The sequence below is a fragment of the Rhipicephalus sanguineus genome, chromosome 1 (assembly GCF_013339695.2).
Source record: "Rhipicephalus sanguineus isolate Rsan-2018 chromosome 1, BIME_Rsan_1.4, whole genome shotgun sequence".
NCBI lineage: Eukaryota > Metazoa > Arthropoda > Arachnida > Ixodida > Ixodidae > Rhipicephalus > Rhipicephalus sanguineus.
Genome location: NC_051176.1, coordinates 16005283 through 16031239, shown reverse-complemented (window position 1 = coordinate 16031239; position 25957 = coordinate 16005283). Strand labels below are relative to the sequence as shown.

General features: G+C 48.7%; 1 protein-coding gene across 1 annotated transcript in view; it reads left to right on the top strand.

Moving 5' to 3' along the window:
- The window catches only part of LOC119389632 (roquin-1), a 264759-nt gene that overhangs the window by 114821 nt on the left and 123981 nt on the right, over positions 1–25957 (top strand). The window contains exons 9-11 of the mRNA XM_049412057.1: positions 15582–15665; positions 18859–18910; positions 22029–22259. Coding sequence (XP_049268014.1) covers positions 15582–15665; positions 18859–18910; positions 22029–22259 — 367 coding nt within the window. The remainder of the gene's footprint in view (positions 1–15581; positions 15666–18858; positions 18911–22028; positions 22260–25957) is intronic.

The window sequence follows — 25957 nt, the reverse complement described above, 5'->3', positions numbered from 1 at the left end:
TTCCTCACTTCATGGCTTATGCATAATTACAACATTGAAAATTAAGCCCAGCATTACGGCTCTAAGGTCAACTTGAAATTAGGCAATCACATGCTTAAAATAAAAATTTCCTATAAATAGTGAGAGAACGGCAGCATGGGCTAGTTGATTTGTAATCGACATATTTGCACAGCGCTACGTGAACGAGGACGTATGAAAGGACACAACACAGGCGCTGACTTGAACTGAATTTTATTAGCGAAAACGCTAGAAATATATACAGCTGATAACACCAGCACACATCAGCACAAACGCACAAACCTATTGCATCGAAGCCAGATACGCGATGTTCCTTTTTGGTTAGGGCAACTGATGGCATGCTTACACAGAGGTCACCCAGCTGTTGGATTTGATTAGCTTCTGTGATTTTGCGGGTAAGCTGCTCGCGGTGTTTCGCGACAACAGCGCACTTTTCAAATTCTGGATTACACCCACAATCTCTACAATGTATGACCATGAACAGCTGTGGTGACATGATAGTAATGCTCTTTCAAACGCTCGTTCAAGCATCTGCCCATTTGCCCAACGTACTTACCACAACGGGATCAAGTACACAACACCCACAGCGCATGCTGCAAACTGCCTCTTGTGTTTTGTTATGCAAACGCTCCTTCGAGTGGCTAGGGTATTCACGCGCTTACAAAGCATTGATAGTTTTTTCGGAGCTGAGAATACAACGTTAACGTCTACCTTGTCCCCTATCTTTTTCAGGTTGTGCGAAATTTTATGCAGGTAGGGGAGCACCGCGACTCGTTTATTATCTCTAGCGGCACAGCTCGCTCGTGCTTCACCTCCCTGTTTAATGGTCCTTAGCATTTTTTCTGTTACCGAAACCAGCACAGGCTCAGGAAAGCCAGCACTTGTCAGACGGGAAGCCTGCTCAAGACAAGTGCGTGATGCAGCCACCCAGGGAGCTGCCGACCTTCCGTGGTTCGGCATGTGAAGACCCCGGGACTTCGCTCGAGACCTTCGAAAGGGTCTTCACATTTAATAACTGGAACTGCGAGGACAAGCTGCGCCACGTATACTTCTACCTAGAAGACGCCGCGAGGATGTGGTTCGAGAACCGAGAATCCGCCCTACAAACATGGGATCTCTTTCTGACGACGTTCCTAAGCACGTTCATGAGCGTGGTCCGCAAGGAAAGGGCCGCGGCTATGCTGGAGACCCGTGTGGGCTGCCCAATGAAAATATTGCCATCTACACGGAAGAGATGAATCGCCTGTTTCGACACGCCAACCCAAGTATGCCCGAAGAGAAGAAAGTGCGGTTCCTCATGCGGGGTGTCAAACAGGAACTCTTCGCTGGATTCATAAGGAACCCGCCGAAGACGGTCAGCGAATTTGCTTTGGAGGCTTCGACAATCGAGAAAACGCTTGAGATGCGAACGCGGCAATACAACCGCATCTTCTCGGCCACAAGCTACGCCGACGTTCAAGCACTAGGATCCGCCGACTTGCGTGAGACGATTTGAGCAATCGTGCAAGAGGAGCTGTGAAAAATTTTACCTTCGTTGCAACCTCAAGTAGATTCCATCGCCGACGTCGTGCGCCAAGAGATCCAGTATTCACTCGGCATGCCTCGGCTAGCAGAGCCGCAGATGCAATTTATGAGCTATGCTGCTGCAGCCCGCTGTCATGCTCTTCGTCCACGCCCACGCCAAGACGCCACACCACCGCAGTACCGTCACCAGACACCGCCGCCACCACCGATGCTGTACCGTCCACCTGTCGGCCAGCGCTACACCTCGAGGAAGACCGATGTCTGGCGTGCCCCCGACAACCGCCCGCTCTGCTACCACTGCGGGGAGGCCGGCCACATGTACTGCCGCTGCCAGTACCGACAGATGGGGTTACGCAGATTCGCCGTCAACGCACCGCGCCCGCAGCCAGGCGAACGGCCTTGCGACATCGACGACTACCTCACCGGAACACAGTGGCAAGAATGACGACCTTCTCACTCGCCGTCGCCCGGCCGCTACATGTCACCGCACCGCCGGCAGTACACTGGCCCAAACTGGGGCCGGTCGCCTTGCCCGTATTCGGAAAACTAAGGGCAGCAACCGATGAAGGGGTGGTTGCTGAACGACGAAATGCTGAAGATCCTCCGCCGTCGACGATGCCGCCGCGACGAAATTCCGAGCCCCCGCCGCACACCAAACGACGTCCTGAAGACGAAACTTTGCGACCGGAAGCAGACTTGACGGCGCAACGCGGAAGCAGCGGTGCAAACCGACGTAGCCATGACCTGACGCCGCGACGTAACCGCAATGCAAGACGGCGGACTAGCGACCTCGATGTTCTGATCGACAGCCACAACGTCACCGCTCTCGTCGATACTGGAGCCGACTATTCCGTCATCAGTGGGCCGTTCGCAGCAAAGTTGAAGAACGTTAGGACTGCTTGGGAAGGCTCCGAGATCCGGACCGCTGGAGGCCATCTGATAACACCGATTGGTGTCTGTACGGCGAGAGTCACCATCAATAACCGGAATTATCCTGCGAGCTTTGTAATCCTACAAAACTGCTCCAGGGATTTGATACTTGGAATGGACTTCCTAAGTGACCACGGCGCCGTCATCGCCCTGAGGTCTGAGTTGATAACACTAACCTCAGACAAAGCGCTCCCGCCCCACGCGACGCCAGGGAACCATGCATGGAATGTGATAGAAGAGCAGGTGACCATTCTGCCGCGCTCCAGCGTCATTATTTTCGTCGGCACCGAAAAACCTGCGAACCTTGAAGGCGTCATCGAGGACGATCAGCACCTGCTCCTGAACCTTGAAATTTGCGTCGCACGAGGTATAGCCGAGCTGCGTGACTGTAAAGCAAAGGTAGTGCTGACAAACTTCAGCCACGAATATAGGCACCTCAACATTGGTACGACGGTTGCCTACATCGACGAATGTGTAGCCGCCAGCGATGCTTTTGCCCTCTTCGATGCTGCCGAACCTGCTTCGACAAATAGAGGTCCCGAACCGGATTTTGACGTCAACCCCAGCCTTCCGAAGGTCACACAAGACCAGCTCAAAACCCTGCTTCTGCAATACAAAAGCTCTTTCTCGTCGTCATCGCGGGTCCGACAAACGCCCCTTGCCAAGCACCGAAATATAACAGAAGATAATTCTTGACCACTCCGTCAGAGCCCCTACAGAGTTTCGACTCGAGAGCGCGACGCGATAAAGAAACAAATCGACGAGATGCTACGCGACAACATCATCCAGCCGTCCAAGAGTCCGTGGGCGTCACCCGTGGTGTCATTGAAGAAGGACGGGACACTGCGCTTCTGCGTTGATTATCGGCACCTGAACAAAATCACGAAGAAGGACGTGTACCCCCCTCCCACGGATAGACACCCTGGATCGACTTCACAATGCGACGTACTTGTCGTCGATGGACCTCAAGAGCAGCTATTGGCATATCGAAGTAGACGAAAGAGACCGAGAAAAAACCGCTTTTATAACACCCGACGGCCTCTTTGAGTTCAAGGTCATGCCTTTCGGTCTTTGCTCGGCACCTGCGACGTTCCCGCGCGTCATGTACACCGTACTGGCCGAATTGAAGTGGCAGACGTGCCTTGTGTATTTGGACGACGTCGTCGTGTTTTCCTCGACCTTCGACGAGCATCTCCGGCGGCTTGAGGCAGTACTTCAAGCAATCAAGACCTCTGGACTGACCCTGAAGTCAGAAAAGTACCGGTTCGCGTACTACGAGCTCTTGTTTCTGGGTCAAGTGGCCAGCAAGTCTGGAGTGCGCCCAGAACCGCGGAAAACAGCTGCCATCGCCGACTTCGCGCCACCCACCGAGAAGACGGCCGTGCGCCGATTTCACGGCCTTATGCGCCTATTGCAGATGCTTCGTCAAAAACTTTTCACGGATTGCCGAACCACTGACGCTTCTCACAAAGACTAACGTGGAATTCAGGTGGGAAACGGCGCAAGTGCAAGCATTTCAAGAACTTAAACGACGCCTGCAGACGCCACCCATACTTGCGCATTTCGACAATTGCGCCGATATGGAAATACACACCGACGCAAGTAGCGTAGGACTCGGTGCCGTCCTTGTGCAAAAGACTGACGGGCTTGGAAGGGTTATCAGTTATGCTAGCCGGTCACTATTCAAGGCAGAAGCCAACTATTCCACAACAGAAAAGGAATGCCTTGCCATCCTCTGGGCTACGTCAAAGTTTCGCCCCTACCTCTATGGCAGGCCCTTCAAAGTTGTCAGTGACCATCACCCCTTATGTTGGCTAGCTAACTTGAAGGACCCTTCAGGTCGTCTCACATGATGGAGTCTGAGGGTTCAAGAATAGAGGGTACAAGTCCGGACAAAAACACTCTGACGTCGACTGCCTGTCGCGTGCCCCCGTCGGTGCGCCGCCGCAAGACGACGACGACTGCTTCCTCGGAACTATAAGTGCCGACGACTTCGCCGAAAGGCAACAAGCCGACGCGAAATTGGGGGGCCTTATGGAGTACCTCGAGTGCAAGACCGCCGTTCTTCCGAAGGTATTCAAGCGAGGACTGCGTCGTTTTTCTTACGGAACGGCGTTCTCCTGAAGAAGTACTTCTCGCCACTTCGAACCGACTACCTTCTCGTCATGCCCTCATCATTGCGACCAGAAGTCCTCCAGGCCCTACATGACGACCCGACGGCTGGACACCTCGGTGTTTCCCGCACGCTCGCCAGAATACAGGAAAAATACTACTGGCCACGCCTTGCTGCCGACGTCGCCCACTACGTTAAGACTTGCCGAGATTGCCAGCGACGGAAGACACCGCCGACTAGGCCAGCGGGACTTCTGCAGCCAATCGAACCACCTCACCGGCCGTTCTAGCAAATCGGGATGGACCTACTGGGGCCGTTCCCGATGTGGACTTCCGGCAACAAGTGGATTGTCGTAGCAACTGACTACGTCACCTGCTACGCCGAGACAAAGGCCTTGCCCAAAGGCAGTGCCGCCGAGGTAGCCAAGTTCTTCGTGGAGAACATCGTCTTGCGTCATGGCGCCCCAGAGGTCCTCATCACAGACGGAGATACCGCCTTTACTGCGGACCTAACTCAGGCAATTGTCAAATACAGCGAGACGAGCCACCGCTGCACCACTGCCTACCACCCGCAGGCCAATGGCCTCACCGAACGTCTAAATAAGACCATCGCCGACATGCTGACCATGTACGTCGACGTTGAGCACAAGACGTGGGACGCCGTCCTTCCGTACGTGACCTTCGCTTACAACACGGCCGTCCAAGAAACAACACAGATGACGCCGTACAAGTTGGTCTACGGAAGGAGCCCTGGCGACGACGCTCGACGCCATGCTACCGAACGTCACCAACGAAGAAAATCTCGGCGCCGCCGCTTACTTACAACGTTCCGAAGAAGCTCGACAGCTCGCTCGCCTGCGCATCAAGACCCAGAATAACAGAGAGCTGAGCTAGTTGGTAAGTATTCATTCTAAAAAGACAGGGCGTGCAAACACGGACACAAGAAAGAAGTCAGGACACCACAAACGCCGACTAACAACTGAAGAGAAGCACAACAGCTGAAAAGAAAGAAGGCACGAAAACTTCTCTGCGCATGCCCATGCAGCAGGCGAACCTATCAATCCGGCACGCGTGGCGGTCTATGTGTAAGATAACTGTTAAGGCATTTGATTTCATCTTTATGCAAGTTAATCGACGGTTGGCTCACGCATGCGCTACCACTATTCTCGATATGCCATGCTTCAATCATCAGGCGCGTTTCTTCATTTCTATGCCGGTACAACACTGCGCATTCATCAAATTTTGGCGTGCACTTACAATCTCGACAATGTAAAGATAGATTAGAAGGTGAGCCTCCTGTTAGCGATCTCTTATGTTCCAACAATCTCTGGTTGATGCATCGGCCCGTCTGTCCTACGTAGAGGCGGCCGCAGCTGAAAGGGATCTTATACACCACACTCGTACGGCAATCAGTGAATTTGTTGGTGTGTTTTACGAAACAAATATCAGTCCGCTTCTTGTCTTTTACTCCCTCATTCTTCCTCTGCACAGCGGCACAAATCTTACCTAGCTTATTGGCAGCCGTGAAAACAACCGTGAGTGAAAACAGCTGTGAGTGTGGTGTATAAGATCCCTTTCAGCTGCGGCCGCTTCTACGTAGGACAGACGGGCCGATGCATCAACCAGAGATTGTTGGAACATAAGAGATCGCTAACAGGAGGCTCACCTTCTAATCTTTCTTTACATTGTCGAGATTGTAAGTACACGCCAAAATTTGATGAATGCGCAGTGTTGTACCGGCATAGAAATGAAGAAACGCGCCTGATGATTGAAGCATGGCATATCGAGAATAGTGGTAGCGCATGCGTGAGCCAACCGTCGATTAACTTGCATAAAGATGAAATCAAATGCCTTAACAGTTATCTTACACGTAGACCGCCACGTGTGCCGGATTGATAGGTTCGCCTGTTGCATGGGCATTCGCAGATAAGTTTTCGTGCCTTCTTTCTTTTCAGCCGTTGTGCGTCTCTTCAGTTGTTAGTTGGCGTTTGTGGTGTCCTGATTTCTTTCTTGTGTCCATGTTTGCACGCCCTGTCTTTTTAGAATCAAGACCCAGCAGCACACCGACAGCCGTCGCTACAATCTTCGACGACGGTTCGCGGAATACCAGCCCGGCGACCATGTTTGGGTCTGGACGCTGATACACCGACGTGGGCTTAGCGAAAAACTCCTTCGGCGATACTTCGGGCCATACAAGATTCTTCGACGTCTCAGCGCTCTTGATTACGAGGTCATCCCGAACGGCATTACGAACTCCCAGCGATGCCGCGCACGACCTGAAGTCATCTATGTCGTGTGCCTTAAGGCGTTTTTTGCGCCTTAGCGAACATGGGGACTCTACTTTTTTCTTTGTTATTGTAATTTATTTATGTAGGCACTTGTTTTTTTTTTCTCTCTTTGTTCTTTCACAAGCATCGGGACGATGCTTTTTCAGAGGGGGGCAACGCCACGCCCACTTCTTGTTTTATTTTGATGTATTCGGGTTTGAACAGCAAGAACGGTTATCAACGCTCGACGCTGTCCGCTGTGAGAGATAGGGGAGTGAGGAGTGCGCGTGTGTTGGATGTGTGTCTCGGAGGCTGTGTGTGGTTCATGGAAAGAGTGCGCGTGTGTTGGGTGCGGGTCTCGGAGACTGTGTGTGGTTGATGGCAGAGGAACAAGATGGTGCGAGTGTCCGGTGAGCAGCGAGGGGGCGCGCGGGAATACGGGAGGAGTGAGATAGGGTACGAGACGGAGGTCGGACATGTTGGATATGTGGCGCGGGGAATAAAGTGTGTGTAGTGAACGTGGTTGTGGATCGTCAAGTATATCGTCGAATCTGACAAGTGGGGGCTCGTCCGGGATCGGCATGACAACAGAGATGGACGTGGTGAATGTGCCGGAGGAGCTGCTTCAACATCTGCTGGGGCAAACAAACGGCTCCGCCATACAGCGTGAGCAAATCGCGGCGGCCGTCAGACAAAGACTCATGACGGCCGAGCCCATGCCTGCAGGCTCCATGACGGCGGCGGCATTCCAGCCGACAGGTGACTGTGCTCCGCGGTCCACGGGAAGTCAACCTCCGAGGTTCACGGGATTCAGCGACACGGTCACCCGAGGAATTTCTGGACCAGCTGGAGACCTTTTGCCTGGTGACTGGTATCGGCGCCGACAGAAGGCTTAGCCACGTCGTGCCTGCTGCACTGGAGGGTAGCGCTAAGTTATGGCTGCGTTTCGTGAAGTCGTTTTCATCATGGGATGACTTCAGGGCGTCGTTCATAGCGGAGTTTTCTTCGATTGACGCGAAGCGGCGCCTGAAACAAGAACTTGAGCTCCGCACTCAACACTCCGAAGAAAACCTAAAAGAGTTCATTTACACGATCGCAGCATATTATGACCGAATCGGCGGTGAAGTGCCGGAAGCTGAAAAGGTTGACCGTGTGTTACGGCAGATGCACCCGCAACTCCAAGATTTGGTGGAGGGCAAGCAGTTTGCCAATCTCGCGGAGCTGGCAAAGGCAGCTGACGGCCTCATGGAGCGTTATTGGAGGCGGTTCCAGTACAAGCCACCGCCACCTCCAACCGATCAAGTTGCGCGGTACCTCGCCTTCCAGCCATCTGTAAATGTGGCCGGCCTGTCAGGAGCGAGGCCTGGAGTGACGATGGTGGCAGCTGCCGCGCCATTGCAGCATCCGTCGGCGGCATCTTACTGGCCGTTGCACCCCGTGGCAATACAGCCGTCCTACCACCGGGACCAGTTGCACAGGTCGCCCGCTTTTGCTACAAGGCCCCATTTCCCAGCGCCGCCACAGCCGCAAGGATATCAACCGCTCGACTCCGGTGGAGTCACCTGCCATCGCTGCGGAGGCGTCGGTCACATTGCCCGCGAGTGCCCTTCGGGTCGGCGTAGCGGCCCGCCCCGCTGCTACCTATGCAACAGAATTGGACATATCCGCTCACAGTGCCCGGGAAACGGGAGACTGTAGGTACTACTCCGGCCAGCACCTACGAGACAGCGTTGCGAGTGGCGGCCTTGACCGGCAACAGAGAGCCTCTCCTGGAAGTGCGAATTGGGCAGACTACATTCTTGGCCCTGCTGGATACAGGCTCAAGTGTGAGCTTGCTTGGAACGCCAGCGGCAAGGGTGGCCGAGGCGACGGGCACCAAGCCCAGGACACAGGAACGAGCACTCCAACTGGCAACAGGTTGGTCGCGGTCAACCACATGCCTAAAGTGCAAGATACAGTGGACCACAAGCAGCCGCATACAACGTTTCCTGTGCGTGCCAGATTTGTGTCGGGACATTGTGCTTGGCACAGACTTTCTGAATGCGACAGGCATATCCCTACATGTAGCGCTGGGTGGGTGGACTATTGGAACCGACCCGCAGTGCATTGTGCCATTTGCAAAGCGTGACAGAGATGTGACTGCTGCGCTCGCGATAGAGGAAGACGGCGAATCTTATTGCCTGCAGGGCCTCTTTGAAGAAGTGCTTGTTGTACCAGGCACGGGAAGCACTTTTCCAGCTGACGAAGGCATACCGACCATGAATAAGGTGCTCGATGACTTCTCTCATTTGTTTACTGCAATTCCTGGATGTACCACCCTCGCTCAGCACTGCATTGACACTGGAGATAGTGCGCCTGTGAGATGCAAGCTGCGGCCAGTAAATGCAAAAAAGCAAGAGATCATTGAAGGATGTGTGAATGACCTCTTGTAAAAGGGCCTTATAAGACCTAGCACCAGCCCTTGGACTAGCGCCCCAGTGCTTGTGGCCAAGAAGTCTGGAGGCTACCGGCTTGCTGTGGATTACCGGCCGTTGAACGCGCGTACCCGAGTACCTGCCTACCCAATGCCTCGAACGGACTGGCTGCTAGCACAATTGGGCCGTGCAGTGTGGTTCTCAAGCTTCGACCTTTCCCAGGGGTTTTTTCAGATTCCCGTGTCTGAGGCTGACATTGCCAAAACAGCCTTTATCTGCCATCAGGGCACATTTGAGTTTACGAGAATGCCCTTCGGGGTGGCAGGTGGCCCGGCAACTTTTCAGACCTTGATGGACCGGCTGTTGCAAGGAATAAATCACAACTTCGCCATGCCGTTTCTGGATGATGTCCTTGTCTACTCCGAAAGTCTCGAGAGCCATGTCGAGCATGTAAGGGAGGTGTTGCAGCGTATTGAGAATGCTGGTCTTACGATTAACCCTGATAAAATGCAGGTGTGCCGTCAGTCCCTTAAGTTTTTGGGCCACGTCATCTCCCCTGGGCAGCGCAGACCAGATGAAGAGAAAGTGCGGGCGGTACTGGATTATCCAAGACCCACAACGATTAAACAGTTGCAGGCTTTCCTGGGACTTGCTGGTTATTATCGCAGCTTCATACCACACTTCCCACTGACGGCACATCCACTCACTGTCCTTCTGAAGAAAAACGAGCCATGGCGGTGGGAAGAGAGCCAAGAGCGAGCTTTCACCGCGCTCAGGCATTCCTTAGTTCAGGATGCAGTTATGAGCCTTCCGGATCTAAATCGACCCTTTGTGGTGGAGACGGATGCAAGTGGCATTGGCATTGCAGCTGTGCTACTGCAGGCTGGCCCTGATGGACTGCAGCCAGTTTCGTTCATTAGCAGGGTTCTCACAGAGGCCGAAAGCCACTATACTGTCCAGGAGTGGGAGTGCCTCGCAGTGGTGTGGGCAGTGGACAAATTCAGGGCGTATCTTGAGTTTACGGAGTTTGAGATACACTGTGACCACTCATCCTTGTCATGGATGTTCTGCACTGACCAAGCTTCGCCCAGGGTCAAGCGTTGGGTCCTTCGCCTGCAGGGTTTCAGTTGCAAAATAAAGCATAGACGGGGGCTAGCAAATATACCCGTAGATGCCCTGAGTAGAGCCCCTCTTCAAGGTGAACACCACCCCAGTGACAGCTTGCCCGAGAAGCTGTTTCCCATTGCTGCACAAGAACCTGAAGGGAAAATTACATTTGAGCAAATAGCAGTTGCCTTGGAGGACGATACGACGCCTTTAAGTGACACCGGACAACTTGTACAAGAGCAGGCTCGTGACGGCCGTCTCTCAAAACTGAAAACCGTGGTCCAAGGGGTTATGCTCCCAAATTCAGACCCTGATCATCGTCTTTTCCATGATCTGGCACAAACAACAGAACTGGAGCCAAATAGACTGCTAGTTCAGCTGAGAGGCAACAAAAAGGTACCATGGCTGCCTTCTCACCTCCGGCACCTGGCATTGAAAATGGCGCATGATCACCCCACGGCCGCCCATGCAGGGTTTTTCAAAACCTTGAGACGTGTAGCTGCACAATTTGTCTGGCTGGGCATGCGGGCAGACATATCAAGGTATGTGCAGGGCTGTGCTATCTGTCAGTGCACAAAACCTCGACGCAAAAAGCCTGAAGGCCTGATGAGCAGTCAGTGGGCGACAGCACCCATGGAAGAGCTCAGTGTTGACATCATTGGGCCTTTGCCCTCCACACCTCGGGGCCACAAATACTTGCTAGTGGTCATCGACAAGTTCACTAAGTTTCCCGAGCTGTTCCCTCTACAAGCAGCAGCCAGTGCAAAAATATTGGAGTGCATGGTCCAAGTTTTCTGCCGCCATGGGACACCCGTGGCCATCACCAGCGACAACGGGAAGCCCTTCGTTAGCACATTATGGCGCAATCTTCTGAAACGTTGGGGAATCAAGGATCGGCATACTGTGCCTTACCGACTGGCTGGACAAATGGTGGAGCGCCACAATGGCACAATTAAACAGTGTCTACGAGCATACTGCACTAACCACAAAGACTGGGACCGCCATATACCCGAGATCGGCCTTGCCATGCGCACGGCGGAGAGCGTGGTCACCGGATATACTCCAGCATTGCTTTGCTATGGCAGAGAGTTGCGCACTCCGTGGGAACCTGCAGGCGACAAGGATGACACGGAGCCTCCAGAAGCAGCACACCATGCGCTTGCTGCAGAACTCAGGCAGTGCCTTGGAGAAGCCATGAAGTATGCTAAGAAGCATCAAGCAGCTGCCTGGCAGGCTCAGAAGTCGAGTTATGATCGCCATCGACAGTCAACAACCATCAAAGAAGGTGACCTTGTGCTCTTGGACACTCACACTTTGAGTGATGCAGCCAAGGGTGTCTCGGCCAAGTTGGCACCGCGGCGTGGTGGACCTTATCGGGTGGTCAAGCAGATTGATGAAAATGACTTCATCCTCAGTGACCCAGCAACGGGACGTCGTCGAACCATCGCCCATGCTGATCAGTTAGTGCTGTACCACGAACCATTACTTCTCCCTTCCGCCACGGATTCACGCTTTGGGGGGGGGGGGAGAGTTGTGAGAGATAGGGGAGTGAGGAGTGCGCGTGTGTTGGATGTGGGTCTCGGAGGCTGTGTGTGGTTCATGGAAGGAGTGCGCGTGTGTTGGGTGCGGGTCTCGGAGGCTGTGTGTGGTTGATGGCAGAGGAACAAGATGGCGCGAGTGTCGGGTGAGCAGCGAGGGGGCACGCTGGAATACGGGAGGAGTGAGATAGGGTACGAGACGGAGGTCGGACATGTTGGATATGTGGCGCGGGGAATAAAGTGTGTGTAGTGAACGTGGTTGTGGATCGTCAAGTATATCGTCGAATCTGACACCGCGAAGCAGTGTTCGAGAAACTTCGCGATTGTAGTAGATCGTTTTTTTAAGATTGCGTGCCGCACGCGAATGTTCCAGCTTTGTCGAGAGATAACGCCGCTACCAGCGATATCGCTGGAAAGTTTGATAGCGCCTGTATAAAAGCCGACGCGCTTGACTGCTTGTGAGTTGATTGACAGTCGACGCTCTGTTCGCCGCTCTCAGTGCATACCTTGTGTATTGCTGTAAATTAACTTTCCGTTTCCCGGCCACAAGTTCGGCCAAATAAACAGTTTCATCTTGAAAACGCCGACTGCTGTCTTCGTCGACGTCACGACCACATGACAATATTATGAACACACAACAGGGCGAAGGCTATATATTCCTGGGAAGGGTCCGACTTATTCCAGGATGTTTTTCACGCCAAGCAAGAGGGGTGGTTCGTGACCCCTTTAAGGGAAGTTGCTGACAAACATGAGAAAGAAGACTGCTATGTCACCTGAAAACAGCATTCTGGGGAAGGCCGCAGTTTACAATACAACTCCACGCTTTCGCATCCCTTAGACAACTCCCAAAGGAGATTTTGCTCCCATCGGCTCCGCTGGTAAACCACCTTGTCAGAGTTCAAGGGCTCCACTTTTTTCATTTGCGTTTAGTTTCATTTAGAAATCGATTAACAATGAATTTTTTACTAATTTTCACTAGCAATGCAAACTTATTAAGCCAGTAGGAACCACTGTGACCATAATGCAGAGTCCCTGGTTTTCCTACAGGAAACAGTTGAGTAATAAATTAATCTTCACAGTGTATTTCACTGAATTTTATTGTTTTTTACTTTGACTACATTTTTTATCGGTGTTCGTAGTCTTGGCAGGTCTGCACTGGGCAAAGGTGTGATTGAAACAGTCACCTGTGAAAAGGGAAGGGCACGTGACAAAACATCTCTGCCACCTGTGGCTGCACTACAGGTGATCTGCATCATTAGCGTTGGGATGCCAGTTTGGTCACGTGGTTTTTTATCTAGCTGCAAAACTCGTGATAGCTCTTTTATTCAGTGCAGCTCGTAATTATGCTTAGCCTTTTAGAGTGGTGCACTGGAGACACTGCCAAGCAACTTTTTGCCACTTTGTACCAAAAGAGTGGACGCAGTTATCGTCTGTTTATGCCCATCTAGTCATGTCGCTTTCGCTGCTGCTCAGGCTCTGTTCAGCAGTCGCTCTGAGCATCATCATCATCATCATCAGCCTGTCTACGCCCACTGCAGGGCAAAGGCCTCTCCCATGTTCCGCCAATCAACCCGGTCCTGTGCTTTCTGCTGCCACGTTATACCTAAAAAACTTCTTAATCTCATCTACCCACCTAATTTTCTGTCTCCCCCGTACGCGTTTGCCATCTCTTAGAATCCAGTCAGTTACCCTTAATGACCACCGGTTATCCTGCCGACGTGCTACGTGCCCGGCCCATATCCATTTCTTCTTCTTGATTTCAACTATGATATCCTTAACCCCCGTTTGTTCCCTGACCCACTCTGCTCTCTTCCTGTCTCTTAAGGTTACACCTATCATTTTCCTTTCCATCGCTCGCTGCGTTGTCCTCAATTTAAGTTGAACCCTCTTTGTAAGTCTCCAGGTTTCTGCTCCGTAGGTAAGTACCGGTAAGATGCAGCTGTTATATACCTTCCTCTTGAGGGATAGTGGTAGACTACCATTCATGATTTGATAATGCTTGCCGAATGAGCTCCAACCCATCCTTATTCTTCTAGTTATTTCACTCTCATGGTTCGGCTCCGCGGTTACTACCTGTCCTAAGTAGACGCACTCCTTTACAACTTCCAGTGTCTCGCCACCTATCGCAAAGCGCTGTTCTCTGCCAAGAGTGTTCCATATTACTTTAGTTTTATGCATATTAATTTTCAGACCTACTCTTCTACTTTCCATATTCAGCTCAGTAATCATGAGCTGTACTTCGTCTCCCGCGTTACTCATCAATGCAATGTCATCAGCGAATCTCTCCATTAACTCTTATACCTAATTCTTCCCAATCTAGGGCCCTGAAAAGCTCCTGTAAACACGCGGTGAATAGCATTGGAGAGATCGTGTCTCCTTGCCGTACGCCCTTCTTTATTGGGATTCTGTCGCTTTCTTTATGGAGGACTATAGTGGCTGTGGATGCGCTTCATAGATAGCCTTCATAAATTACGAGAAGGCATTTGATTCGGTGGAGACATCAGCAGTCATGCAGGCACTGTAGAATCAGGGCATCGACGAAGCCTATATAAACATAATGGAAGAAATCTACAGCGCACGCTCTGAGCATGCGCTGTAGGCATGGGTCGGCAAATAGAGTGGAGCTCACTCAGACTCACTCAAATAATGTATTTTCTGCTTAGGGCTCACTCGGACTCGGACTCGCCAAAATTTTCCTCAACCAAACTCGCTCGGACTCAGACTCGCCAAAATTTTTCTTAACCGGACTCTCTCAGACTCAGACTTGCCATAATATTACTCAGACTCGCGGCTCGATCCGAGTCTGAACGAGTCGACTCATGAGTCCGTTAGCCTAAAGTTAACTTTTTCGATCATGGTGTCAATGCTTTTTAGCACCAATTTCTCACATAATCGGTGCTCTACGACATGCATTTCGATCTTGTTCATTCAAACAGGAGTTATCAGTGGTTTCAATCCAGTAAGGACATTTTTATGAAATACATGATTCATGCGAGATACCTTTATCAAGAACTCTCAGCAAAACAGCTTGCGGGAGGACATCATGGCACTCCCCCACGTTAACTAACGCCTCTGATCAATGTATATTGAGGTGGCGCATGAACGCTAGTGCGCTGAGATATGTGTGAATAGACTCGAGTATAAGCGAAAGCCGATATAAGGCTGATAGTAATGCTGAAGGTGAGCAGATAGGATGATAGGTCGGCAATAAAAGGTGGAGCTCACTCAGACTCACTCAACAAATATATTTTGCGCTTAGGGCTCACTGGGACTCAGACTCGCGGCTTGATCTGAGTCTGAGCGAGTCTACTCACGAGTGAGTTTGCCGACCTATGCCTCCGAGCCATCCACGACGTGTGTATGACTTGATCTTTTTACAGAAATGTTCAATAAACCTAATGCGGTATGCACTGTCTTAAGGAATTTTTATACTTATTTTTTTTCCCGATTTGGGTAATTGGGTGTGTGGGCTGTCACATTGGCGGAGGGGGAGCATATTCCTAGCAGGAGTGTGTATGGCAGTTGCACACTTTCTCTGAAATGGCAAAAAAACTTACAGCATCGACATTGCAGTTCCTAAAAGCGTGAAAGCGCCAATGTAAAAACCACTATTTGCCTGTTGAAACTGACTTCCTTGGTTGTAATGGCATGCACCAAACAAAACTTTGCAGGTACCGTGCAAGGCGGCCTCCAAGGACATCTGTAGATATGCCCAAGCCTAGTGTCGGTAATGAATCCCGGCCTGCCAGTGCTAGGTGAGTGCTATTTCCAGTGTTGGGACGATTGCAGCGCTCTTCTCCAAGAGCTGGGAATTGTTGTGCATAATTACTTGAGATATCAATCCTCAAAGACTACCATTAAGATGGAACTTCTGATGGAACACTATCACAAGTTTCATCTTGGGTGACTGTCTGCTTTTATAGAGATCTTAAACAGAGTTGAATGTGCTTTTCGTTTTTCTCCTCCCAACGCGACACCTGCAGGCAGAAAAGAGTGTTCCACTGCTCGCCGTCATGGTTACGATCAGGCGCTGATTAATACTCCCAGGCTTAAATAAGCACAGATATACCTGATAAAGTGGATGGGAGGATGACCACCGCCGTAGCTCAAGTGGCAGAGCATTGGATGCGTTATTTGAAGGTTGCAAATTTGGTCCCTGCCGGCGGCAAGTTATTTTTTCGTCCACTTTAATTTCTTCTCATTTATATCACAATTATTACAAATAACATCCCCTATGCTTTCCTTGTCTGTTCTCATTATTCTTGCAGTGTAGTCACTTAGTGCCATGCAGAGTGAAGCAGTTCCCTAGGCAGCGGAGAAACTCCAGCTGCTTGTAGGCTGCACCAAATTGGTGTCTGCATCTACATCAAATGTGCATTACTGCTGTGTGGCTGAAAAATAGTCTGAAAAAACACGGCATCTTCTCGGTGTGTGGCTGCCTTGGGCAGAGTAAACTTGGCAACCAAGAAGAATGAGAATACTTCCCGAGTGTCAGTGATTAACAAGCAAAGAGCATTGCCAACAAAGATGGAAATCAACTTCTGCTGCCCCTGCAAGGGAGTGCCGATAAAGATAAAAAGAAAACACATGGGTGATCCCTCCGTCATAGGAATCGGTATAACACGAAAGTGAAATGTGTCTTCACAGAGGCAGTTGAACGTTTATTGTGCATTGTTTCGCCGCAAGGGCAAAGTAATGAATGTGATAGCAACAAATTGTAATGTCACGTAAAGAAGCGGCAAGCAGCTTGAAAATTGCAGCAGTGCTGCTCACGTACAAAGAACGCACGAAAAGAACACACACAGGACGAGCGCAAACAAACGACTGTCACAGTTGTTACTTCTTTGTGTTTGAGCAGCACGCTCCTCTAGCAAACGCTGTTGCTGCAGCAAGCGAAGTGATGTTTGTGCACTCTGTAACTTCACAACGTAAACTTGCGGTGAAAGCGCAAGACGTACAAACCACTCCATCACAAGATAAGCGCGCGCGCATGGGCAACCCCGCCCTTTAGGGCAAAGTACAGGTGAGGGCGCACGCTCATCGCAACGAGTGGGGCGACAACCTTTAAAACGCGCCCTTCACGCCATCTTGCTGGTGATAACGAAAACAAGTGTCTCCAAGCTCTGCGTACCGCCAGCGATAAAGGGTGTATATAAATAGCTCACTGTTAGTATGCTGAAGAACGTAGGCTTTTTGGCTGAGTCGTTTCGTAGCATGCGCTGCGGAGTGAGGGGTCGTTGGTTCATTTCCCAACGACGGAACTTTTTCTTCTAGTTTTTTCTTTGTCATCTGTTAGTATACATTTTAAGTCGTATCCGTGACGGAAATACGTCAGTGAAGTCTTGGTGGACCCCGGCATAAAACATTTTTGTGTTAAAATCAAGTTTCGCGCGCCTCCGTTGTAATGACGTGGCGAAACCTGAACCACGAAAGGGCGTAGCCCATCGGTGCTGCTGCAGACCGCGCGACGCGTTCATGCTAGAAATCAGTTCTGTTTATCTCCACAAGAAGGTGGTACAATCATTTCCAATGCTTCTTATCGGAGTGGCAGCAGCTCTCAGTGAGCATGCATCGTCACTATGGCGCAAAATTTGAAACGGCGGGTCGAAAACACCCGTACGGCAGAGACCTTGCGGGACAGAAAACTGCCGCTAAAAACCCTCAAAGGGTTAAAAGGAAAGCCAATGTAAACTAAAGTTCACAACACTGTTGCATTATTTGCACTAATGTTAATTTTATATTACATTGCACTTAACAGCATTGTATTTTATTTCCAGTGTCCACTACTGTTTATTGCACCGGTAGGTTTAAATCATTAGCATTTTGTTTAAAACGTGATCATAGATGTGGCAGCACTGTACTGCACCTTCCATGCATAACTTTGTTTCTGAGCACGTATTTTGAAATTAATCCATCCTCGAAACTGTGGTTCATAAGATTACATTCATTTGCACCTACTGGTATAACATAGTGAGTTGGAAGAAATACAAATTTCACAAAATGTGTGTAAAGGTACATGTCGGTCTACTGTTGGAGGGAACATGTGAGTGTCAACTTTGTCAACATGATAAAACACGACGACGCACTCAGAGTACATTCATTGCGAAATGCGTAATCACACACGGCACTGAATATCTGTGAGCAGCAGTGTAAAACTTGTAAATAACGTTGTCCTAAGGCACAGAAAACCAATATTTATTCCACTGGATTTGAAGCCACATTCTCCGGCGCACTGTGAGAAGTTCTTCTGCCTCGGTTGGCAGCATCGCTTGGTTGTCGGCCTCGGAGTAACCCTTTTACGCGGTGTCGTAAGCACATTGTCATCATTGCCTCTGCGACATTATGAGGCTTGGCAGGAATGCATAAACCATGATCGTGCCACACTGCCTACACACACCCATACAAAGGCTGTGACAATTGCTGGACTTCTCACACGGAAACTGAGATGATGATAACCAAGTGGTATTTTGTAAAACTGGTATTGTGGGTGCCACAATGAAAGGTTGTGGTGCCCTTTTTTTATTTATTGCCTCAGTTTCGTGGGTTTAATGCTTCATTTAAGAACAGTTAGAACAGTGCAATAGTGTGCGTGATGGTAGTGGCTTTTATTGTGGTCGTAATCTCCGTGGCCGTGGCACTGCTTGAACAGCAAGTAACTGACATCTAAGACTACACCCGCTTCATTGTTATACAGTAGAACCCCGCTGTTACGTTCCTCACTGCTGCGTTTTCCCGGGCTGTTACGTCGTTTTCCGCCGGTCCCGGCATAGCTCCCATAGGATACAATGTATTGGGAACCCCGCTGTTACGTCGTAACTGTCGGACCGTTCCCGTATGATGCGTCGCCAAGTGCGCCCGGAGCCGACCGAGTGACTACCAAAGAGAGCGGCCATGGTGCATTTTCACGCAGCTTGGCCTCGTTTCACCGTAATATTGGCCGCATGAGAGGCGCAAGCAACAGAATCTTTCAATTGATGCAAACAAAAGCATGGCCTTCGAGATTCAAATTGCAAAGATGGCGTCTATGACGTAACTGCTCGCGAAAGCAAGGCCTTCGAGATTGGCATTTACTATTGACAAAAGCATAGCCTCTGAGATTTGCATTGCACAAACATGGCGTGTATGACGTAATTGCTTGCGAAAGCAAGGCCTTCGAGATTGGCATTCACGTCATCATCATCGTTATTTGTCGGAGAACGGGAGGAGTTCGAGCTGGTTGGAGCTCGCATGGTCGTGCGTGCGGTTCGCGGTCGGACCCGCCGCGCCGGTCGTGATTGCGTGTGCTTAGTTCTTTCATGCCTACAGCTGTTGGTGTTAAAAAATCACATACGTTGATTACATTTCTGTGGATAAGGCCGTCCTAAGCTCCGCGTTTCTATCCATCGACTAGATCGCGGCTGAGCGCGCCAATTTTCGTGCTGCTCGTAAGAATTGAAATAAAATTCTGTACCACTAAATATTTTGCCGTTTTTCCTGTTTTTCGGCTCTTACGTTTCCCGTCTCTTACGTTTATTTCCTACGGTCCCTTCAAAAACGTATCAGCGGGGTTCTACTGTAACAAGATTAGATATCTTTTTACGAATGCTCTCGTGTTTAGTTTATCGTACCCGTGAATGAAATATGGACATATTGGTCTTGCAGATTCGCACAACTTTTTGCGTATATAAGACGCACCGTTGTGCACCAGTGAAAATATTGGAAAAAAGGTGCGTCTTATACACCGGAAAATATGGTATATATCTGTTGTTCCTAGAAAGCTGAAATAAATATTCTAATCTCCTTTTTCCAAGTCATATGGGAGGGAGCAATGTGTGGCTCAAAATGTTCACGGGGCTGTTGACATGCAATTGCATGGCCAGGACGCGTGAGCAGTCTGGAGGGATGGCACGCGGCATTTCCCACCCCTGCCTTGTTCCACGCATGCGCTTGGTTTTCGCCCCTTCCTATGCATAAGCCATGCGCTCATGTGTTCCCTCTTACAGCGGACTGACCCGTACATGTTTCGTCAAGTTTACTACTCATGAAATTGATTTAAAATGATGTTACATAGGATATGACTCATGTCAACTACTGTATTACTTTACACTTTTAAAACATTTGTTTGTCTTTTCAATGAACTAAATTTGCTATGTTCCTTAATTTAATTTACTTTGTTTTAGTCACTAATGTGCTGGAAGCATTGCAGTTAAGTAATAGATTAAAAGTTGAATTAACAGCTTGACTCGGCCCATAAACCTCTAAGAGGCATGCAAACGTCCCTGAGGAAGTGCATCATAACCTCTGAGAAAGCATACAATCGGCAGTGGTACTAATTGTACAGTACATAATAGTAGTCACATCGGGAATTAATATAACAAATTTGTTTAATGAGGATGGTTCAAAAAAGGCAATAATTCAGGCAAACCATTGCGTCACTGCCAGGATTATCATAACCGATATAAAAAATAGCATTTGAACGAATGCATGGTCGATTGATTTGTTTCCACATCGCAACACAGCAACATTCTACAGAGCCCTTAGCAATGCTTTCAGTTATGGGCCCGTACAAGTATAATATTACACGAATAAAAATGGCAAGAAAAAGAAAAGTGCATGTATTATGTAATGCATTGAACGGACAATGTATCAAGAATTCCATTCATGCACAGTCATCAGATGATCTTTCGACTTCCATGAAAATGTCTGAAACAAAAGCACGCCTTTTGCTCAAGGGCTCAAGCCATCGCTGCGATGCCTGAAGTAGCTCTGAAAGCCTGTCAGTACCTTTAGTATTAGATGTAGTGGATGGAAAGTGTCTGCGAGCATATAAGAATGCATGCCATGGGGCCATGTCATTGGTCCCTTTCCAGTGTTTGGTATGCTGCTGTATAGTGCCAAAGCTGACTTTAGAGAAGTGGCATTATGCAACACATTGTAGACCTTTGCCATAGTTATGCAAGTGTTGGTTGGCTTGATAGGGCAGTTTCATACCCACAATCACAGCAGTTATATAAAAAAAAATAGGATGTAAAGGGTTCCAGCATTTGAAATGTGAGATGCCCTTACACAGGGTATGTTCAAAAATTAATGTCAGTGATACTAGCGAACGCAAACAGACACTACACAGAAAGACACAAAACAACCGATAGACAACTGCTGTCTTTCCGTGTAGTCTTTCTGCATGTTTGCTAGTATTATGGAAGCATTGACTCAGTACCAACTAGCTCAGCAAAATGCATTAATGCCAGTGAGTTGATTGAAAAAAATCATATATATATTGATCCGATCATTACAGCGCAATGAAAGGTTTTGAAATAGGCTGCTGCTGCATCAATACATCGCTTCCAGCAAGATTTCCAGGCGTGGATGGTGTCACTGTAGGCGTCCTCTGGAATATCCTTTAGAGCGTTGTCGCAAGCCCCTTTGGTTTTGTCAACTGTCCCAAAATGATGTCTTTTTGTGGCCATAGGCTGTCCTTATGATAGGAAAAGTTTACATTTTCACACAAAAGTTGGTGCTTTTGCCTTTGTTCCAACTAGTGCAGTATTACAAAAGCTTGCACGGCCAATGAAAACCGACTGTTCAGATGCACAGCTTACTGAGCGACTGTGTGTGCATAAGCAAACTTTGCCCAATCCCAACCAGCCCTGGCGCGCTGTGGCATACGATCACTTCACGATATGATCATCACTCTTCGGACAAACCCTGTATGTTGGCGCTCTGGGGTACGTGGCAGGGCCACGAAACAGACATTTTCTTAAACTGAAATCCTCTGTAACTGTAAAACACATAGCAGAAGTAAAACTGGAAATATTATTAACTTGTTTTTCATTAGAAAAATAAATTGTGTTTTTATAACTCACATGCCTTTCTGCATGGCTACAAAATGTACCCTTAACTGTATGCTGTATGACATGATACGCAACAACTCTGGCTCCTATTATCACTACAAAGTTTATTTAGAAAATGGACATTTTTTTTAGTCATATACGGCTTTAATTAAGGAAGGGCTTGTCTAATTTTTTTCACTAAGAAAATAAAAATTGATGGTTTAAAGATGAGTTACCTCTACATTTGTTTGTTCCAAATCGGCAGGGTCTACATAAAGGCATTGTAATTTATAATTGTACTTTTTCAAGTTTAACTTCTGGCATTTCATGAATCATGCTGACCCAGGGATCCGCGAAGCAGGCCGAAGCCCCGACCACCGGCTGGCGTCCTGTCCCCCAGTGGCTGTCAGTCTGTGCGAGTCGCCTCCTCTGTCCCGACGTTTGGATCCCGGGCCACCATCCGTCTCGGTCGGCCTCAATCCCGAAAGCCCAGCCTTCCACCCTGACGAGCCCTGGCGCAACCCCTCTCCACCATGCCGGGTGAGACTGTGGCTAGGCCCCCAAAGTCTGTGGTGCTTATGGTGCTTTATTTGTGGTGCTCGAAAATAATTTGGGGGCACTGTGTCGCATTTCTACCTCTGTGAATGCAGGATTGGTTCACTGCCATATCTTCATGTGCCATTTTGTCGGGCTGCCTCACGAGAGCTTTAGGAGATTTTTTTCAATTCTAGTCGAATCCCGCTACAAAGAAATTGATGGCACGTGCGGAAAAGTTCGCTGACACGGGATTTTGTTGCATAAAAGTCTCATGTATAGGCCGTGAAAGTAAGAAAGATCATGATCATGACTCATCTTCTGGTCCCGGCAAGCATACGCATTATTCTTTTTTGCATCAAACTCTCGCCAACTCAACATATTTTGCCGCATACGGACTTCCCATGTTATCTTGCCTAATACAGAAAACTAAGTGGTGTGTTGTGATTTTCAGTGTGCAAGTTAGTTTCACGGCACGGCTTAACTGTAATGCAGAGAAGGCAGTTTTACTTCATTACGCTGGGATTTTTTTTCCCGCTGTGGTTTGTCGTGGGGGGTGCTGTTTATATGCAGGTGTGGGTTATACTGGAGAAAATACTGTATTCAGGCTACCCTCGTAGCGTGCCGAGTGCCACGAATGCACGTGTCAAAGCTTTGCTCTAGCTCAACCGAAACAGTGCATTGCACCGACACGTTGCCTTCACGAACGAAAGCAGCTCGCCATTGCCGCGCCCGTGTGCGATCGGGAACGGAATGGCCATGTCATAACTAGGCCTATCCAAACGAACGCCACTACGGCAAACTTGTGCATACGGTACAGCAAGCAGTGATAGGGTCAGCTCGGTTGGTGACGTGCTGCACACAACTAGGAACGATCGGCTTTACGTGGCAGAAAATGCTGCGAATCGGCGGAGATTCGGCAATGCGTGTGCGCATCATCGTGCACACATGCATCAGGGAAGCCGGACAAATCATCCGCTCTTCCGCCACAGTCTTTGCGTTCAGCGTCATCGTTTCCAAACGCTCGATGTGTGAGAGCCATAACCTATTCCGCGGTTTGCTAGTATCACCGGCGCTCATTATGAGACACTAATTTTCAATTGGCGGTTGGCACACAGTTAAGCGGGGTTCGCGGCAGGTACCGAATGTATTCACGAGAGCCTGGGCGTGCACCAAAATGCCTGATAAGTGTACTGGGAGGCATTAAAGCTATTTCACACGTGGCTGTGGCAATTTGACCGCTTGAGTGGAATAAAATAGCATGAATTCTTTTTTTTGGACAGCCTGATTTTTCGGACGATTTTTCGGTCCCTAGAGAGTCCGAAAAATCGGACGTTGACTGTATCTTCCGGAAGTTCAAATAGTTTGAATAGTCGAATTCCGGTTTGAATTGAATCGAATAGCAAACACTATTAGAAAAATATTCGAAAGTTCAAATATTCGCAAACCCCTAATTTATATATTTAGTGTAGGACCGATGTGCTTGAGACATGTGCTTTGTTAAAGAGGCAGGGCGTGCAGACACAAGAGAGAAGTCAAGACTTGATTTCTGTCCGTGTTTGCACGCCCTGTCTCTGTAACATGAATACTTACCAACTAGCTCAGCTCTCTGTTATTCTGTGCTTTGTGTAGACACCACATTGTCTGATGAACCTTTCTTTTCATGTGTATGGTGTTTATGTTGCTTTATGTAAATTTATACTCTACATAAACTTGCAGCATTGTCATTACATGGATATCTGGGAGGTGCTTAAGCCAGCAGTCTCACTCCGATGGCATGTGCCCCACATTTTAGACCATCTTTGCCGGTGTGTTCTTTACATACATCTTGTAAAGATTCGATTTTTATATCAATTGTTAAATTGTAAGCAATTGTTAAAATTGTTATATTCTGCACTTTTGAATGATATAATTGAGAATGTAGCGTTGTTTGAGAGCAACCAAAATGTAAAGAGTAAGAATAAGAAATTCTGTCTTTGCTGTACCAACCTCTGTATTACGGTTATAACAGCAAAACTGCAGAGCCATATCGAAATGCTGTTTTCTGTGGCTTTAGTAGATGAACGATAATACAGTGTTTTAAGGGGGGACATGGAGCTATTTTTTTTATTTATGAACCAAATTTATTTAAAAGCACAGGTATATGTATTTTGCTGTGCTGATTTCAAAAATGCAGTTATTTTTTCTGTGACTCAGTTAGTTACCGAAATAATTAGATATTAATTACTAATAATTGGTGAGACAATAGATAAAAATCTACTGAGCAGAAAGTTAAATTTAGTGCATGAATGCAAAGTAGAATACATAAGGATTGAACTGCTGCAAGCAGTTTTCGAATCCAACAACAATTAGCAATTTAGGAGCTCATCAAAGCTTAGATGTTTATGTCACAGCCACTAATGAACTTGAACAAAAGCAAATAAAAAATTGTAGAGAGAGAAAACAAATAATCTGCTTGCAGCAGTTCAAGCTTTAGGCATTTGCATCACATATAAAAAAATTACAGCTGTAGCTGTCCTAGGGCTTTAGATATCACTGTACCAAACAAGCAAAATGAGTAAAAAGCTTGTTCTGAGAAAATCGCGAAAAAACGTAAACAGCTCAATTTATTCCAGAATATCATAAAATATTTACAAGTTACCAGTTGTAAATGATCAGTAGCCCCCTGGCACATAGTCTGTCTGCACATTGTTGCCTGTGTGGCGTTTTTTCAGGGCTCGGTGCATATTTTCTGCTGATGCACGCTTTCGAGTTGAAGCTTCCAGGCGCCGCTGATCTTTTTCAGCCATACGATTGCTGCACAGTGTGCTGGGACTTAGGCTCAGCTCCTTTAGTATTGATGCAGTTGCTCTCACATTTCCTGCATTAAATCTTAGCACTGCCTCCTACCACAGCTGCTTTTATGGTAAAAAGGGAGGCATGGATTCATTTTTTCACTCGGGGACAGCGCAACACACGAGGACAAAAGAGAAGGAAACTGACAACACGGCGCTGACTCGCAACTGATCGGCATGGCGCTCCTTTGGTGCAAGCGACCATATGACCGAGTGGAGGCTCTCGTTGCTGTTTTGAGTCTTCCCTCGCAGGCACCTCTCAAGCAATTTTCTGTTGCTCAGGCGTTCGTATATAGGCAACAAAGCCTGACAAACATGAGGAGGCAGGTTGCGAGGGTGTTTTGGTGCTGGCTCACCCCTAGCCTCTGCGGCATTTTGGCGGCACCACGAATTGGGGCCTGTTGGGCAGAATGAATGGTTCGACGCAGTGTCGTTAGACGTTATGTGATGGTAGGTTGCCATCACTGCCCTGTGCATACCATCCACATCTCCTTTGTGCGTTTTCAGTGCCCATCCGTAATAGGAGCTTAGCCGCGTAATTAGGTCAGCTGTGAGCTGACCTTTTCCGCCAAGGCTCTGAAGGGCAGAAGCTTTGCTTCTTGAGACGAGGTTGTGTAGTGCCGTGCCCATACGTTTTTGTACGTGGTTCACGCAGTCCTCTTTTTCCACTTCTACGTAACCGTAAACTTTCTCCTCTTGGAGTGCGAGATACGTACGGCTGTCTCCATCACTAAGTACTGTAGTGTACCGAAGACCGTGCCGCTCGAGAGACCGCTTCCATAAAATAAGAGCTGCCTCCACTTGCATTTCTCCTGACTTTTTGTTAGTGTTCTTCTGACACTTGTGGCCTTTCTTCCAGCTTTCGAAAGA